The 16,453-nt window shown below is 40.5% G+C and overlaps 1 protein-coding gene across 3 annotated transcripts in view; it reads right to left on the bottom strand.

The window, feature by feature from the left end:
• Positions 1–15,257, bottom strand: part of LOC115591509 (guanine nucleotide-binding protein subunit beta-4) — a 28,228-nt gene extending 12,971 nt beyond the window's left edge. The window contains exons 1-4 of one of the 3 annotated variants that reach the window (XM_030433574.1): positions 15,072–15,257; positions 9,089–9,174; positions 1,351–1,616; positions 864–902 (exon numbers count right to left, since the gene is read on the bottom strand). In XM_030433574.1, the coding sequence (XP_030289434.1) occupies positions 864–902; positions 1,351–1,407 (96 nt within the window). In that variant the 5' untranslated portion in view covers positions 1,408–1,616; positions 9,089–9,174; positions 15,072–15,257. Of the gene's footprint in view, positions 1–863; positions 903–1,350; positions 1,617–9,088; positions 9,329–15,071 lie in introns of those variants that run through there. The other 2 variants (XM_030433573.1, XM_030433575.1) reach the window with 2 other exon arrangements.
• Between the last annotated feature and the right edge of the window lie 1,196 nt (positions 15,258–16,453).

The raw sequence follows: 16,453 nt of genomic DNA, 5'->3' as shown, positions 1-16,453 counted from the left end.
TAATTATTAGAGACCAGTTTAATAATGCGCCTGGCAACAAAATATCAACTAACGTTACAGGTCAGTCGAAATTGCTCCACCACATCCATAACAACAGTAACTCATAATGGAAACCAAAAAGAAACTGTCAAGAAAGGTGTTACTGTACGCTCACACCAAAAGCGACTTGAGTGACTGCGACGACCAGCTGCCATTAATTTTCAATGTATGCTGGCGACGAGGAGAAACCGGAGCGACCGGCGGCATGAGCGACGCGAAAGTTGACAGACGCTCAACTTTATGCAAATGAGCAGTGGCGCGACTGCGGCGACAGCCAATTGGAGGCTGATCTGGACTCCGAAGGCGGAAAATCAATGGATGAGAAATTTATAATTGCGGTCTCTGGTTTCCCGGAACTATATGACGCCCGCATGTTTGTCTATAGAGACAACAGAAAAAAAAATGAGCCTTGGCGGAAGATTGCAGACGTTGTGGGACTGTCTGGTGAGTTGTAGGTTACTGTAGGAAGGCTACATGTAAATAAATGCAGACCATAGGTGACATGCTGTGTCTATATGCAGAGGGAGAGATAGTGATGTTGTGTAAGTTTACAGTTGATGATTGGTCGCTTCAGTTGATGATTGGTCGCTGCAGTCGCTGGCATACAGGCGACTGCAGCGACGCGATGTGAGCGACCAGAGCGACCACAGGCGATTTTATTGCTTTTGGTGTGAACGAAGAGTTAGAATTGAGAAGAGACTACATTACTAATTAATTGGTATATTTAGTAAGCTCAACAAAATGCTTTGCCTTGTGAAACCTACAACCTCAATGTGTTATAAAGACAGGAAAATTAAACACTAATTGTGGAGAGGAAGTCTTACCTGTGACAGAGTGGAGTCACTGCAGGCTTTTCTGGCATCCTGCAACACAACAAAAACCATAACAGTCATGTTGACCAACAACATTTTCCGTCTTTTTCCACTGAAATATCACTACATGTAACAAGTGATTTCTGCACATACACACAGGATTAATATCAGAACAAATCATGAAAATGTCAATATTGCTTCTAAACAAGTGTCTGAACATGTGCCTTAATATCTCATAATATACACTTAATATCTCAGTGGGCACAGAGTCTTCACACAGCAGTAAGCAACATTTACAGATCAATTTCCAATTTCTGCATAAGAATGAAAGCAGCTGATTGAGAAGTTATATTGCGAGTGCGTCACTGTCTCATCTGAAACTGTGTGAGTCACAGCTTGCAGTAAACAGACAGTGGCACACGTGTGATGTACAAACAGAAGCACAACGCACACACACGTCAACATAAACAAAACACGTGCACACAAAACGTTGCCGTACCCGGATCTGATTGCGTAGTTGCTCGGCTTCCTGCCGCAACTGTTCCAGCTCGCTCATTGTCCCTCTGATGTGTTCAGGCCACACTCTGCTTCAAATACTGACCAGGGCTGGGAAAACACACGTGCCTGCACTCACACACTCAACCACATACACACAGACACAGACACACACACACACGCTCTCACACACCCACACACACACACACACACACACACTCACTCACACACACAAACAAACAAACACACACGAGCTTCACCAGCTGACACCTGCAAGACAGAGAGCCAGAAATACTATGAGTGTAACAGGCAGACGGAGAGGGAAGGATGGGAACTTCCATCAGGCAAACATGGGCATCCTGTATGGGTTCAGACTAGGGCTGGTGATATACATCGGGCCAATAAATTATCGGTAATGTGTGCATGTGCAGCATTTACACACAGAATGTGTTGGTATGCACCTTTAAGTTGGTTTGCTAGCCGCCAATTATCAATGCTGCCGTCACATTCATGACATAGAGCTGCACCTGTGTAGAGCCACGCAATGAAGACAAGAGCCACAGATGTTTTCACTGGAATGGGCCTAGTTTTTCAGGTTCAGAAGAAGACAACATAACTAACATGCAATACTTGTTCAGCAAGTGTTCAGAGGAGGAAACACACAATTAATCTTATTAGAGCTATCAATAATAAATCATCCATCTTTGTCCACAACAGCCTAGCCTTTTTACCCTCACAGCTGCATAAAATACAGGTTATGATTATTATCCGTTATCAGTATTGGCTGAAAAAAATCCATATCTTGCATCCCTAGATCAGACCAAAGGATGCAAAGGGTGGGGCTGGGTGGAGGCCTAGAGGGTGGCCTGGCTCTTCAAACACCCCCAGTCTGGTTCAAAAGGCCATCTGAGCCAGGCTCTGACCTTTCCTTACTCAATCAGTCTTTTGTGTTGTTGCATTGCGCCGTTTGCTTGGCCCGCCCCAAAGAGCCCCCAATGTGTGTGTGTGAAAATTGTGTGTAGTGTGGGCAGATCTAGATGGTTTATCAGACAATGTCCAAATAAGAACATTTGTGCATACATTTAGTGTGTGTATACATTATGTGCATTTATTTAAGTGTGTCAGACTAAGTGTGTGTGTGTGTGTGTGTGTGTGTGTGTGTGTGTGTGTGTGTGTGTGTGTGTGTGTGTGTGTGTGTGTGTGGGTGTGTTGCCACTTCCTTTACCTTGGGGAGCATCAATGTGGGTCACAAAGCACTTAGACACTCCTCAGAAATGTTTGGACCACAGCTCACAACAACCCACTCCCCCCATTTTCCGGGCTACAGTCTGCTGTCCAGAAGTCAAACCCTCCGAGATTAAATTTTCAGTTCCATTTTCTATAATTCAACAATTAGACTGAGTCCAGCCCTTCCTCTCCACAGGAAAGGTTGTTGGTGCTTTAGGGCCACGAAATAAAACCGCATCATTACACAAATAGCATATACGTGACTAAGACAACTTGATATCCATGCTGCTAAGATTGCCTTTAAATATACTGCAAGTGTGAGAAAAGCTATTCTTTTACACTCTAGGTTCATTAGGTTTTAGCCATTGTACATCCGCTCTGCTATCACAGGAGAGGATGCCTTGGACTGCTCATCGTGGACCCTTGTCTCAGCCAAAGAGGCCTTAAACAGTAACGAGGCATCAGGGACAGTGAGCGTTGCAATGCTTTCAGCTGCCCAGGAGTGACGTCATCCTCTCCTTCAGCTGACGCAACCCCCCTGAAGAGAGGCTCTCAGCGTCAGCTCGCCTGTGATGTGGTACTGCTCTGACTGCCATGGATCCATTCTGCTGTATGCCTCTGAAATATGCCACGTCACACAGAGCATCGTCGTAGACTACCAAAACAACCCAATCTGACATTCTAAACCTTGATAAATATTTTCAATCGATGTTTTCAGCCTGAAGCCTGTGACGCAAAAGGCAACTAAGCGTGAAAAGAGAGGTGAGTTGGAAAATAATGCAGGTATGATGGAAGATGACGCAGAAAAACCTGATGTGTCGAGGTGATTTCCCAACAGTTGGCTCTGATTTTAGGCAGGTCATGGCAGTGATTTGCACATGTGGATACTAAATATTAGTCATTTGGAAACCAAAAACAGGGCACTCATTTCCGCTGTAGTAAGTAACCACATAACAACCGCAGCCAAAATAAATTGTCACCCAGATAATGTACTTCAATCCCTACAAAGTTTACCTTAACAATTTTAAGTTGTAAACCTCATGGAGCACTCGTGTGTCTTTTCTCCAATTGTGTGACTGGAGGAATGCAGCCAGCCGGGCCAACGCAGGCCCAGAGGATGGCACAATATCAGGGGCGACAAAGGCAGAGTTGTGATGGAGCTGCCTATTGTTTGGTATACGGCTGCCAGCTACAGTAGATAGTGCTGCTTGGCACCAACACAGTTGGGTCTCTGAGACTGGCTATAGGAGGCCATTACTGCTATTGCCCCTCTGACACCAAACACCCATCCAACGTGGTTCATGCTGGAGCTCCCAGCAGCCAACAGGAGACCACTGGGTCTCAAGTGGGTCCAAAAAGCTGCCATCTGCATAAAACTGGATAGGTTTGAGACAAAGACGCACAAAAGCAGAAAAAGACATATCGTTACCACATGTACTTGAGTATTTCACACTCATGAGGCTGTGCACACACATCACACCTTTCTATAAATCTGAGTCACTACTAGTTAGACAGGTGGCAAGTAATAAAGTACAAATACCTTGCTACTTTGTTGTGTTAGTGTCTCGTATTTTCCTGTATCTTCCTCTGCACGTATTTTTTTACAGTCTCAATATTTTGCGGTGCTCGGGATACCAACCCAAAATGTCAGTATTTGACATCCTGGTGTTTTCCTTAGTACCAAGTACATTTCAGAGCCTTTACTTTTACTTGAGTAAAGAAGTTGAATCAGCACTTATACTTGAGGAGTCAATAAGGAGAGAAGCCATTGCACTTCATGTTTGCCAACAATGCCAGAGGAGCATTTACATGACAATTACACATGGCTTTACTTATCTATAGCACCTAAATATAATCATTAATGAGTAAAGCACTCAAAAAATTACATTTTAGACAAATAAACAGAAATTAAAATATGACACAACAGAAATTATCCTTTAAAATGTCCAAAATGGAAATAATCATACATAGGTATGCAGTGGACGTAGAGCTGAAATTACTAGCCGATTACTCCATCAGATGACAGTAAATTATTTGTCACTTATTTTGAAAATCAATGTTTTATAAAAGTATTTTTTTTTTCGCAAAATGTCACCCCCCAAAAAAATCATGGCTTCCAGTTGATTACATTTGAACATTTGCTGGCTATCTTAAACTTCCTTGAAAGTAAAATTAATAATCTACTTTTATCTGGAAAAACAAGTGAAGGGATTTTTCATATGACTGTTTTTACATCTGGTTCATGGTTCTGGTAAATGTTATTGGCTGCTGCTCATAACGGATTCATTAATCCAGGTTAATGATTCTGCCTACAAGAAGCTGGCATGCAAACTTTCACTTTCATTTTTCTCTCACTCACAGACAAGGAGAAGGAGAGAGGCACAGAGAGATCTCTTTAACTCCTCCTTAGAGAGATCACTGTCAGTCACTATGGTCTCTGGTTTACAATAATGAAGCTTGACCACAATATATTTGTTACAGGAGACATTGTCCCATCAGTGCAAAGCCCTGCTAACTCACTGATAGTTCATAAACAACCACAGGACAGTAACTTCTGGAAAAGTATGTGTCAACCCCAGAAGCGGGTCAAAGTGAAACCTGGAGAAGGTTTACAACAGATTGAGACATGATGGCGTCATAACGCTCATTCCCATATTTTGTATTCAATTTAAATATGCCAATGAGACCTTCTGCTCCTCGTGGGTCACATAAAGTAGGAAGTCAGTCACACCTGCTTCGATCGTGAACAAATACTGGTAAACAGATCAACGGGAGGTGCAGGCAGTGCAGCTGTACCCAGAGCCACAGGGGTCCAATAACATGAGATGGTCAGGAAGTAAAGGAATTAACATTATGACGAGCCAGATCTGAACATCTGTGAGCACCAGTGTTTACAGAAACATTTATATTGAAGAGATATTTCATTGTCTTTATGTACTTTCTGTGCATATATTGATATTATGCTCCTTTATACCACATTTTTGGATATTTTGGATAGTTCACTAGTCTAAGCCAAAACTTTTGTCAAATGTTGTGATGTGTTTAGCTTTCAATATATGTACATTTTAAAAGGCTTTAGTTTAATGAATACTGAGCTCCTTTCTTGAACTAATATCAGCTTTCACACAAGTCTTTATTGCCTATGAAAATTGCAATATAAACTGCTGGACAATGCCGAATATGCTCATTAGATGATTAAGTTTCAGTTTTGTCTTCCATAAAAAAAACAACCATATACCTCTGGCTGATGTTGCCCTGAAAATTTCTAAGAGCCCATTTCAGGAGCCTTGAGTGTACTAAATGGTCCCCACCAAAAAAGAGCAGCAGGACAACTCCATCAGGTGTCAACCACTGACTATTCCAAACATCCAGACAATGGAGGAAATAGCTGCTGAGGTTTAAGTAAGTGGAAAAAACTTTATTATCTATATATTATATATACACATGTTATCTCATTAGGATTATTGTTTAAGGATAAATAATTAAGTCCCCGTCTGTCAATGGATATCGTGTGAAGTTTTGTAGTCCCCGAAACATTTCTGGAGCTTCATAGCAAAAGCAACATTCTCATTTCTCATTCTCAGCAACATTAGAAAAGACGTCATTTACACGCTCAATGCATGTTTGAGCTTGTGCACCTACCTCTGACGGGATGTGTGCTTACACTTTTAGCTAGGCTAGGCAGTGAAGATTCAGGCTTAAAAAAAAAAAAAAAAAAAAAAGGATGTGAACAACATATTTTCAAATCCATTTTGGATCTCAGGGCTTCCAGAGACTTGGATTTCAGCGGACGAGCTGTAGGCTATAGAGCCACTCTTTTTTTTGTAGCTCTTAACATTTTAAAACATTATACTTCAGTTCTTGAGGAGAATGCTGCAGGGTTGTTTTGCTGTGATCTTTGCACCCTATCCCTAACTGCATGGAGTGGCAGCCCTGTCGCTCTGACATCTCTTCACTAATGCATGTCTATAGGTTGTGTGTGCATTTCAGGCCTATGTGTGTATACCTAATTTTATCCAAAATTCTGAAAGGGAAAATAAATCACAGAACACACTATTAGTCACTCAGGACCACCATGGAACTGTTTGGTTGGTTCCCAGTAAAATTTGAGCAAGTTAGATTTTGCTTGTTGTTACACAGAGCTGACGGGAACACAGTGAATGAATGTGTGATGAGTGTATGACCTACTTTGATTGTAGGTTTCAACTCCACCTACACCAGGCAGTTACAGAATTACACATAATGCAGTCACACATGATTCCTGATCAAAACTATAAGAACCCAACTGGATGTGTCCTGTTTGAACAAGACTGTTTTCATAGACGTATCCATAAACCATGAAGTGAACCATAATCCTTTTACATGAAGGTTCAAGATTTCCTGTTAATGGGTCCATTTATAAATACTTGCATAAGTGTCTTGTTGCTGTTACCATGGCTAGCTTGTCTGAGGTGTAGTGAAAGTTAGGGCCCAAGATACAGTACACTCGGGCTGGGCGGTCGAAAATCAGTAACTGTTTTCATTATGAATTCATCTGTTGATGGTGAGCAACAGAAAATAATTGATCATGCCTGTCACAATTCTACAGAACATAAGATGACATTATTAAAACTGCTTGTTCTGTCCCAGCAACAATCTTAAAAAAAAGAAAAGAAAAAAAATCACATAAGAATGGAGCCAGATTTATACTGGATTATTAGAGCCAGGTGCTGAAACTGATATATAAGGGAGTTATACAGGGAGTAAACATAAACATAAACACACATTGTTTTGCAATGATCCCTTAAATGTGGTTCTCAAACACTTGTAAAAAAGACACAAGAATCATGGAGGCTGGATATTTTACAGTTTAACAATAAACTTTATTGTCCTAAATGAAAACGTAGCACTGAAACAGTAAACTTAATTTGGTATTCAACAAATATTATACTCCAAACATAATTTCTGTTTGATAGTATGAGCGCAACCAGTTGGCTAGCATTAACATATTGGCTTATCAAAGATATATCGTATTGCTGATACAGAAACCTTTTGGTTTTTAAAGAATGAGACTGTGCAGAAGAAACGATGCTATGGGTGATTTAAAATTAAATCATTTATTATATTAAATTTTGAGTTAAGACTGTTTCAGTTCACCAATGTCATTTTAGACCATAACATTAATTGTTAAACTGTAAAATACTGTAATGCCTCCTTTACATATTTTTGTCACAAGAATTGAGGGATCAGTATTGGCCCCTAAAAATTGGTTTTGGTGACCATTCAACAAGACGGTGTCGCTGTTGGCTGCGTAGTCTTTCTTAAAACAAATTTTCAGTCTTATATTTCATTAGTATTTTTTGACAAACTGCGACTTTATTGACTTGAAAAGTTATCTTTTAAATCAACAAAACAACATATGTGTAATTCATGGTACAACTGAAAGCGGGATCGAAAGGATATTTTTCTGGAGTAAGGTCCCATGAGGGACACTGGAAGGGTGACCTCAGCTCTCTATAGGACATTATAAGCAATCAATGTATAGGTTGGAGTCTCCATAAGACTGAGAAAAGTAAATATATAATTGAGAGACTGAAATCAGAGTTTTTGGCAATTTCCCTCAATACTTGACTTTGACAATTAACCAATGAATTACTCAACTCATCAATTTGATTCAGCTTTAACTAATTTTAACAAGGTTGTATTAGAGTTAAGTGATATAACTATTCTAAATGACAAGTATGTTTGTCTGCTTTATATAACGCTGTGTTTCTTATTTATCACCATACGCCTATAAATATGATTAAATGTGCAGTTATGAGAGCAACAGGCTAATCAGGCCGGAGAACGCTGCAGATTGATAATACACACGATCAACCCTGATGAACTGTAAAATCTGTACTGTGTATATTGTACATCAACAGTCTCCCACTGTCCTGACTTTTACTCTGACTGTGTATAAGTCATGAGAGCCGATACATGAAACCAGCTGGAGAATCTAACGTGTATTAACCTTCTTTATCAGCTGATCTGAGATCAGATTCCTTTCTGACACAAGCAACAAACTGCCTGAGTTGTCACGCTACCAGTTGCCGCTCGGATGAAGGCGGACTGCCATGTATATTTAATAGAGGAGGGGGGGAAAAAGGCTACGCAGGGAGTCGTGCAACCACACATGAGAAAACTGATGTATGAAATGGGAACATAGGAATATGCGCCTTCTGTTGAATGGTTTTGCCCCTCGAGTTCCGCCTGGGAATCATTTGACAGCCTGTAAAAAAGGCCGCGTTTGGATATCAGTATATTTCCAACAGCTTGGCTTTAGAGGGGGGGGGGGAAATAGCACTGAGGCTTTATTAGCCTGGGAACAGTCGTGTTAAGAGTTACAGAGCTGCTCACAGCACAGGCAACAGTTCAGTCACACGGGCAACCTTGCTTCTTACCCACAATGTAAAACAAAATACAACCGCCGTGAGCAAAGCAGGAAATAGCCGAAAAGCCACCAAAATACCAAGAGGAGACTAACACGTCCTTACCTGAAACAGGCTTTTTTTTTTGGCTCTGTCCGTGCTTCCAATCCGAGTCACACAGATCCGTTTTCACACGACAACCATGGTCACAGCTGTGACAGAAATCGTGAAGGCAGACGTGTTAATTTTAAGACAATTCAATCAGTTTAAAGGGGTAGAAGCCAGCGCAGGGGCGAGCGGATTAGACTAAAAATTTTCACCAAGCAAGCTAATCACCACACCCATGAAAGTGGGAACATGGCAACAGCCTACGCTGAGGGGTGCGCGGTACAGCATATATTGGTATTTTGTGTAATGGAAGCAATGAAACACGTTATAAAATATCAGAACCTTACAAAATCTATTTATATCGAAGCCAACACTCCTAAACAATCGGTAATAACATTTTCGTTAAGCTTGGTAAATTGTCTGAAAAGGGTAGTGTAACCAACGAGCGAAATGGTATCGTCTGTCAGCCCCCTCAACAAAAAGGAACCGAATGGGATACAGGAAACAAATATTAGATCTACAGAGCCTGCAGTAGTAGTAGAGGTTGTAGTAGTAGTGATTCAAATGGACTTCACCTCAGGTTTGCAAAGCCAAAATTTCAAAAACTCCACTCCTCGATTTGCTCACATACAAACACACTAAATAAACCAGGAGAGTCGGGCATCTACAGTATTAGTGTTGATGCTTGAGGTGAGAAAAGTGTATTATGTTGTTTTGTAGTAATCTATTTGTAAGTGTGACTTTAGCTTTAGTCCTGTGAGCATTATTGTAAAGTTATCTTACTATCTGTTTATTTTTTGCACATGTAGAAAGAGTGTAAGTGCAAAATGCTTCCGTCAAAATACAGTATATTTGCACGATCTATAAAAATCTGGAAATATTGCAGCTGCTCAAAGGTATCTGTCAATTGATGAGCCTATTATGAGAGTTAGGTAAAGGAACAGTAACGTCCTCCTTCTAAATTTAGTCATACGGTATGCTTCAGCGCTGAAATGATGACTGAAGCAACAATGTTTTTGAAAACCTTTAGAAGTTTGATTCATTTATCTATCTGAAATGCCAGACATTTTCTGGTTTCAGCTTCTCAGATTTGAAGATTTTCCTGTTGTTGTTGGTTTTCTGCCTTATTTTATTGTGAATTGATTATGTTTGGGCTGTGGGAAAGGATGCCACCTTTGGGGCTGTGCAATTGGGATGGGCATTTTCACTATTCTATAAAGAAATGCTATTAGCCAAACCATTAATCAACACATTAATCAATAAAGAAAATACAGTAATTGTCAGTGTCCGCCCTAAAATGCTTAGGGAAAATACATATCTGCATAATATTAGTCAATAAATCACTGAATTGATCATTTTGATATTTAATTAGCAAATATTCTGATGCTAATTGTATTATCCATAATGTCATTATCTTGTAAGCAAAAATTCACTTTTCTTTGTCTTAGTAATCGTAATATCGTCTATATAACATTTTAAAATGTAGTATAACCGATCATTTTCGGGCTAAATGATTGTTCCATAAATCAATAAAATAGTCATCAGATTAGAAAAATGACTTACTGGTTGCAGGCATGATCTGCTTACAATCAATAATTTTATTCCACTAAGTGACATGAAGACAATGAAATTTACAAGAAAAATGTGTTTGTTTTTTCTGTTGCTAGACTATTAAAGCTTAGAATACAGAACAGTGGAGATAAAATGAGTTTCTCACCCCCCAAAAAGCACACCAAATCAAAATTTAAAGCTGGAAGGTTTGGATTGTGCCAGGAGACAGCTGTGCCAAGTCTCACCCCGGCACACCACAGTTGGCCGGCAGTGGGCTCATTGAAAAGGATCTCTCTCCATTAGGACAGGATGAATATTTAATGGGGCCAATGAAAGGGAGCAGTGGGATAGGCTTTTCCATATCTCTGCAAGAGCCACAATCAATGGAGGGAAGATGAAAGTTGCCCAGCCCTTGGTTTCCTTTCGGAGTGGCATGGGGTCAGATTAAGTCTAATTGAATTCACGCACACAGCAGTCGTTTAGGTGTGTCAGACCAATTTCCCCCTAAACACATTATGGGGATTAGGATTAATATAATCGCAGAAACATATGCTGTTGTTGGTTTGTCATTTATACAGCCGGGAAATAAGATATTATCAAATGTAAAACATCAATAAATCCTGAAATTTACAAAAAGCAATACTCATATGTTTCTGGACAGTTGAGAATGAGAAACACAGTAGTTCAGCAATCCCTCTACACTAGCATGTAAGTGGAGAAAAATAGTCTTTCCATCCTCACAAAAATCACGACACCTTGACATCTTTATTGTTAAATGCATAGCATGTTGGTGAACGATGCAGGTTTTTGGTCATACCTTGCATGATGACAAATGGTTGCTCAATTTAGATATAAATCATGCAACTTGTCATAAACAGTCAGTTCATCGCTGTAATATGAACTCTTCAGCTCCCTGCCTCTATGATGAGCATATAGACAGAATTCATTAACCAGCTGAGAATCAGAGTCAAGGTGTCCACATCCTTGGCCAATCAGGTCCTTTGGCCCATTGCTTGGCAACCAAAAGGAGAGGGAGGGAGTGAATTGACACTGTAAAAATAGCACATCAATAGCCTGGTGTCTGAAAAAAAAAAAAAGAAAGACATACATGTTGGTGTGGCTATAAATAGCCTCCTGGAGCCTGGAACGGGTGTCGTATACAGTAACTCAACTGTATTGCTGCCTACGAATGTGACATTTTTGCATCAATGCAAATTCAGTGTGCGTTTTGCATAAGTCACGGAGCTCAAAGTACAGTAACAGTCAGGCAGGTGATATAAATAATTTGAATGTGAGGTTGGTTTCTTAGGGACAAGTTTGCATAGCAGGGGGGATTTAGGGTTTTATGACTTTCAAGAATAACTTGGATGATATTTGAGCTTTTCATGTTATCTCATAATCACATTGTTCAGAGGCATCGCAATGAGCTGCGTGCTGCTTCTAGCCTTTACATATTATCTCATCACTGCAACAATGGCACATTGTTAAAATGAGTCGTACACATGTGTCTTTTGCATAATGGAAGAGTTAGAGCACAACGTGGCCAAAAATAGATCCATCTTGTCCAAGTCAGTTTCACAGGACGGCTCAAAAACGAGCCCAATACGTGGGTGATTCAATCAAGTGGAGATAATGGGACGTCAATCTGAAGCAGCTCCTCAGTGCCTATTTTTATCTGCATGTTCACATTTTTTTTCTGCCCACATGTGGCGACGCGGCCCGACGACCTCCATGTTATACTTCCACTGTATCAAAGGCAATTAAAAGGTGCAGCAACAGTAGAACCTTAAAAGGCTTTATCAGGGCCGTCTTATCCACCAGACATCTCCCGGGGAGGCTGGCCGTTGCCAGGGTAACCCTCACAAATGGCAACTGACGTCAAGAAGGTAGGAGAAATACCAGGGAGAGCCAGAGCTGCTATGCATAATGGATTATTGAAAAAAGGGCCCTCTTGAAGAGTGCAAAGTGACTTAAAATATGCGTGCCTCGCTGGGCTCACCACCACTTCTCTCCCCCTCTCTCTCTGATGAGGAAAATAGATGTTGACAGTTTCAGGGTTTTACTTGCTGACTGGAACAGCTTGGGCTTGACTGGCTCAATTTAAATTATCCATCTCATGGCAAACACTGCTGACGAACTATCTCTTTAAAGGACAAATTATGTTCCTTTTCCCCATACTGAATCATTTTAATGCCATTTGTAAATATCGATTATGCTGCTGTGTCTATATGTGAACACAGTGCAGATGTTCAAAAAGAAAACCCCTTGTCCTACGGCACTTATTTCAGAATCGATGGCTATACCTGCATTGCATCGTACCCAATCAAAACCAAAGAAAGGGAGATCTGGTACATCAGATATTATCATACCACTAAAGATCCTGTGTTGGTCACAGCTACATTTATGCATTCGTTCTCAGAAGTGATCACTTCGCTTCACGTGTAAGTCCAGCAGCGGTTTGCTCTGTCCCAGTGTCAGGTTCTAGTCTTATCTCAGTGCTGTTGTTGGCCCACAAGAGACAGCCACAGCAGCCGCTTGGTGAAGTGCCCTCATCATTTCTGTGATAATGCCTCTCGTGGTGTGTTGGGAGTCACAACCTTGACAACCAAATAACTCCACCAAATGTGGAGTCAGGTTTTACTGATGGCAAAATATTGTTGCCATCCAAATGAATACGGCAGGGCGACAGAAACACACATATGCAATGGCGAACTGACATGGTGTCAATTTTTGGAAGAGGTGATACACATTTAGCTACACTTTGAAGGGGCTATAACAATTTGTAGCAATTTACATGCATTAATCACATTGAATGAGTGGAGTGCAAGTTAACGTGGCGGGAAAGAATGAGACCTCCCCCAATTCTCTTGGTTGAAAAACGGACACTTTGGGATTGCAGGTCGGGTCGGCAGCCATCCCACAGCGTCATCATTTGACAAGTTGGGAATACTTCAAAGTCCTATTTGTCTCAATTAAAGAATAGAGTAAAATGGAACTTTTTAGTTCACCAAAGTGGACTGGTCGTTCACACAAAATCCGAACAAATAATTGGAAAAGAGGATAAGTGATTACAATAAATTGTCTGTTTAACATTAAAATGATCTGGCTGCTCTTAGAAGCGAGAATTAATGTTTAAACAAATTGTAGTAATCCATGTATTTATCAATTTTTGTATTGGTCATATGTAGGTGGATTGTAGTTTGGCCTGAAGAATGAGAAGCTATTGAATGCTGCTGGACTGTGGATTTGTTTGTGAAGGACTCAGGTCGGATCTTTCGCGTGACAGTCCAACAGATGTGATTTCCTGCACCCTCTCGAGTGCCTCGCCTCAGTGCATCTATCAGCTCCGCTTACAGAGAGCAATAGTAGCTAATGTGAGTTTAGAAAATGGAGTCTGCAAACATAATGCAACGCCAGCTTCCAGCATGACTAAGAAGTCCCACAGAGCCCGTTTACCATACATGCATTTGAAAATACTAAAAAAGTGAAAAAAATCCCAAAAGGCTATTTTGAGACAGAAATTGCATGTCCTTAAAGTGCAACATCATAAGTGTCTGCTGTCATAAATCTGTATTAAAAGCTGCTACAAATGAAAGCACCTGTTTCATGTGTAAAATGAACCGAAAAAGGAGTCAGCAAACAACAGAATGATAGGGTCTGAAGCGTGTAGCTTTTGTTTAAGGGAGAAGCTGCAGAGGAAATGTGCAAAGAGAAGAAGTGAGAGCGTTTTAAGTCCAGGGGAATCCCAGACACTTCCGTAAATCAGGGGTGCAACTAGTAACACGAAGCATGAACTAACATGCTCTGAGTTTCCAATGAAGTGAATCACGCAAATCGGGTATTTGGCGGGGGGGGGTTGAAGGAAGTGAGGAACAACCCTTATGTGCTAATGACAAATTTCAAATGGCTCCCATTACAGCTGCAACGCTTTGATACCAGATGAGCATTAATTTATAACCACCGGCCCTCAGTTATTTTGAGATGACATTTCGGTGCAGCACAGGTCCAGAACAAGAGATAAGACTTGAAAAACCAAACACAACCCTTGATGCCTGAACTAAAGATCGGTTTGATGAGAAGCTCACGACCAGAGCACCACAGCCACCAGTGTTTCGTCTGTTAATTCTGCAGTGGTGAAGTAACTGTTAGTTCTGGCTCCACACCCACCTCTCATTCAATTTCAAATTAGGCTTCGACTGCAGATTTCAGATCTTCTTCTGGTGCTTTGTTGGAATTAAAAATATGATTCTAAACTGTGTAAAAGGGCCTCCTGTGCTTTACATTTTTCCCAAATCTACAATTTCAGATGCACCCTGCTGGCAGTGATTGAAGTGATTTTGCTGTGGCAGTGAATCACAGATGAATGAATCCAGAGGAAACACCGGACAATGTGCACACTAACGCACAGCACAAACTCTAAATTTAGACAAAACAATCAAAGCTTTTCTACCTTTTTCCAGTGCAGAGGAGTAGCAGAGGAAGTGGGTGTTTTCTGCATACGTCCTAAATGGCATGGATTATGAGTCGCTGTTGTTTCAGTTCCTTTCAGCTGCGAGTGTAGATGCTGCTGGGAGGAGCAGTAAATGGAGAGAGAGAATCGGTGCCGGAGTATGAGGTGGAGAGCTGCTGAGTGGGAGGGTGAGCATATGGGGGGCATGGAGGATGGGAGATGGGAGTAGTATTTCTATTAAAGGGACAGAGTTGATTTCTTCAATACTGTACTTGAAAACACTACAGGATAATTTACACTAATTGTGTTATTTGTGACAAACATGTTGTGTTACTGACTTCCAGAGCCGCGTCATGGTGATGGTAACATCTAAAAAAAGTGGGCTTAGAGGTAGGGTTTGTAAGAAGAATTTCTGATATTGAGGAAGATTCACTGAGCTGGACCATTCCCAGCATGCACTAGGTGTAAATGAAGAAAAAGGGTGGATCCAAGATTACATTAACTGTAGGTCTTTTGCAAGACATGCAATATAAGCAAGTCAGTCTTTTCACTGCACAAAATCCCCATAGACTTTTCCAAACAGGCTTTAAAGAGTAATTCAAACAGTGCATCACGTAGAAGACATTTTGACATAAGATCTACAGGTTAGATAAAGTACAGGTGTATATAATAAAACTCATGGTGGCCTAATTCCATTTAGGTACATGCTTACTGTGACACTTCAATAGAATGGATTTGTTTATGCTATAAAACGTGTGCGTTTTCTACTATAACAAACATGTCTGCTGTGAAAAAAAGCCTACAGGTATTGTTTTCCCACGTTAATAAAAAACTAACCATTATCTAAAATTACAGCATAACACTTGCGTTCTTCTTCTTCTTCTTCTTCTTCTTCTCCTCAAATACACCAAACACTACATTATACTTAAGATTGATGAATAAGATGGACTCTTCTTGCTTTCCTTCAAAACTTAACTGGTTGTAATCTTACAATTAGGTCAGTCAGTGTTAAAGGTGTACTATGTAGTTTGGGGAAATGAACGTAAAGTCAGAAAGGTAACATTCATAATTTTAATAGGTTAATAATAAAAACTCAGGACATATTCATTTGATATATTTCCATAGCTGAATACACAAGTAGTCCTCAGAGTGTAATAAAGTCCCCAGAATGCTGTATAAAGCCAGAATGGTGGTGACTTAGAGGGGTCCTGCAAATAAGCTTTTTCTCTTCTGCTTAAAAGTATCATCCCCAAAACTTAACAGTGCACCTTTAAGTCTTTGCTTCTAAGACACAAGCACTGATAGAGGATTTCAATTGTCAAAACACAGAGCGTAACTGCCTCAGAAATGTATTGAAGTTAATGTTTCACTTCACACATCGT

The sequence above is a fragment of the Sparus aurata genome, chromosome 11 (genome assembly GCF_900880675.1).
Source record: "Sparus aurata chromosome 11, fSpaAur1.1, whole genome shotgun sequence".
NCBI classification, from domain to species: Eukaryota; Metazoa; Chordata; class Actinopteri; order Spariformes; family Sparidae; genus Sparus; species Sparus aurata.
Note: the sequence above shows the minus strand (reverse complement) of the source record. Positions and strands in the feature narration are given on the sequence as shown.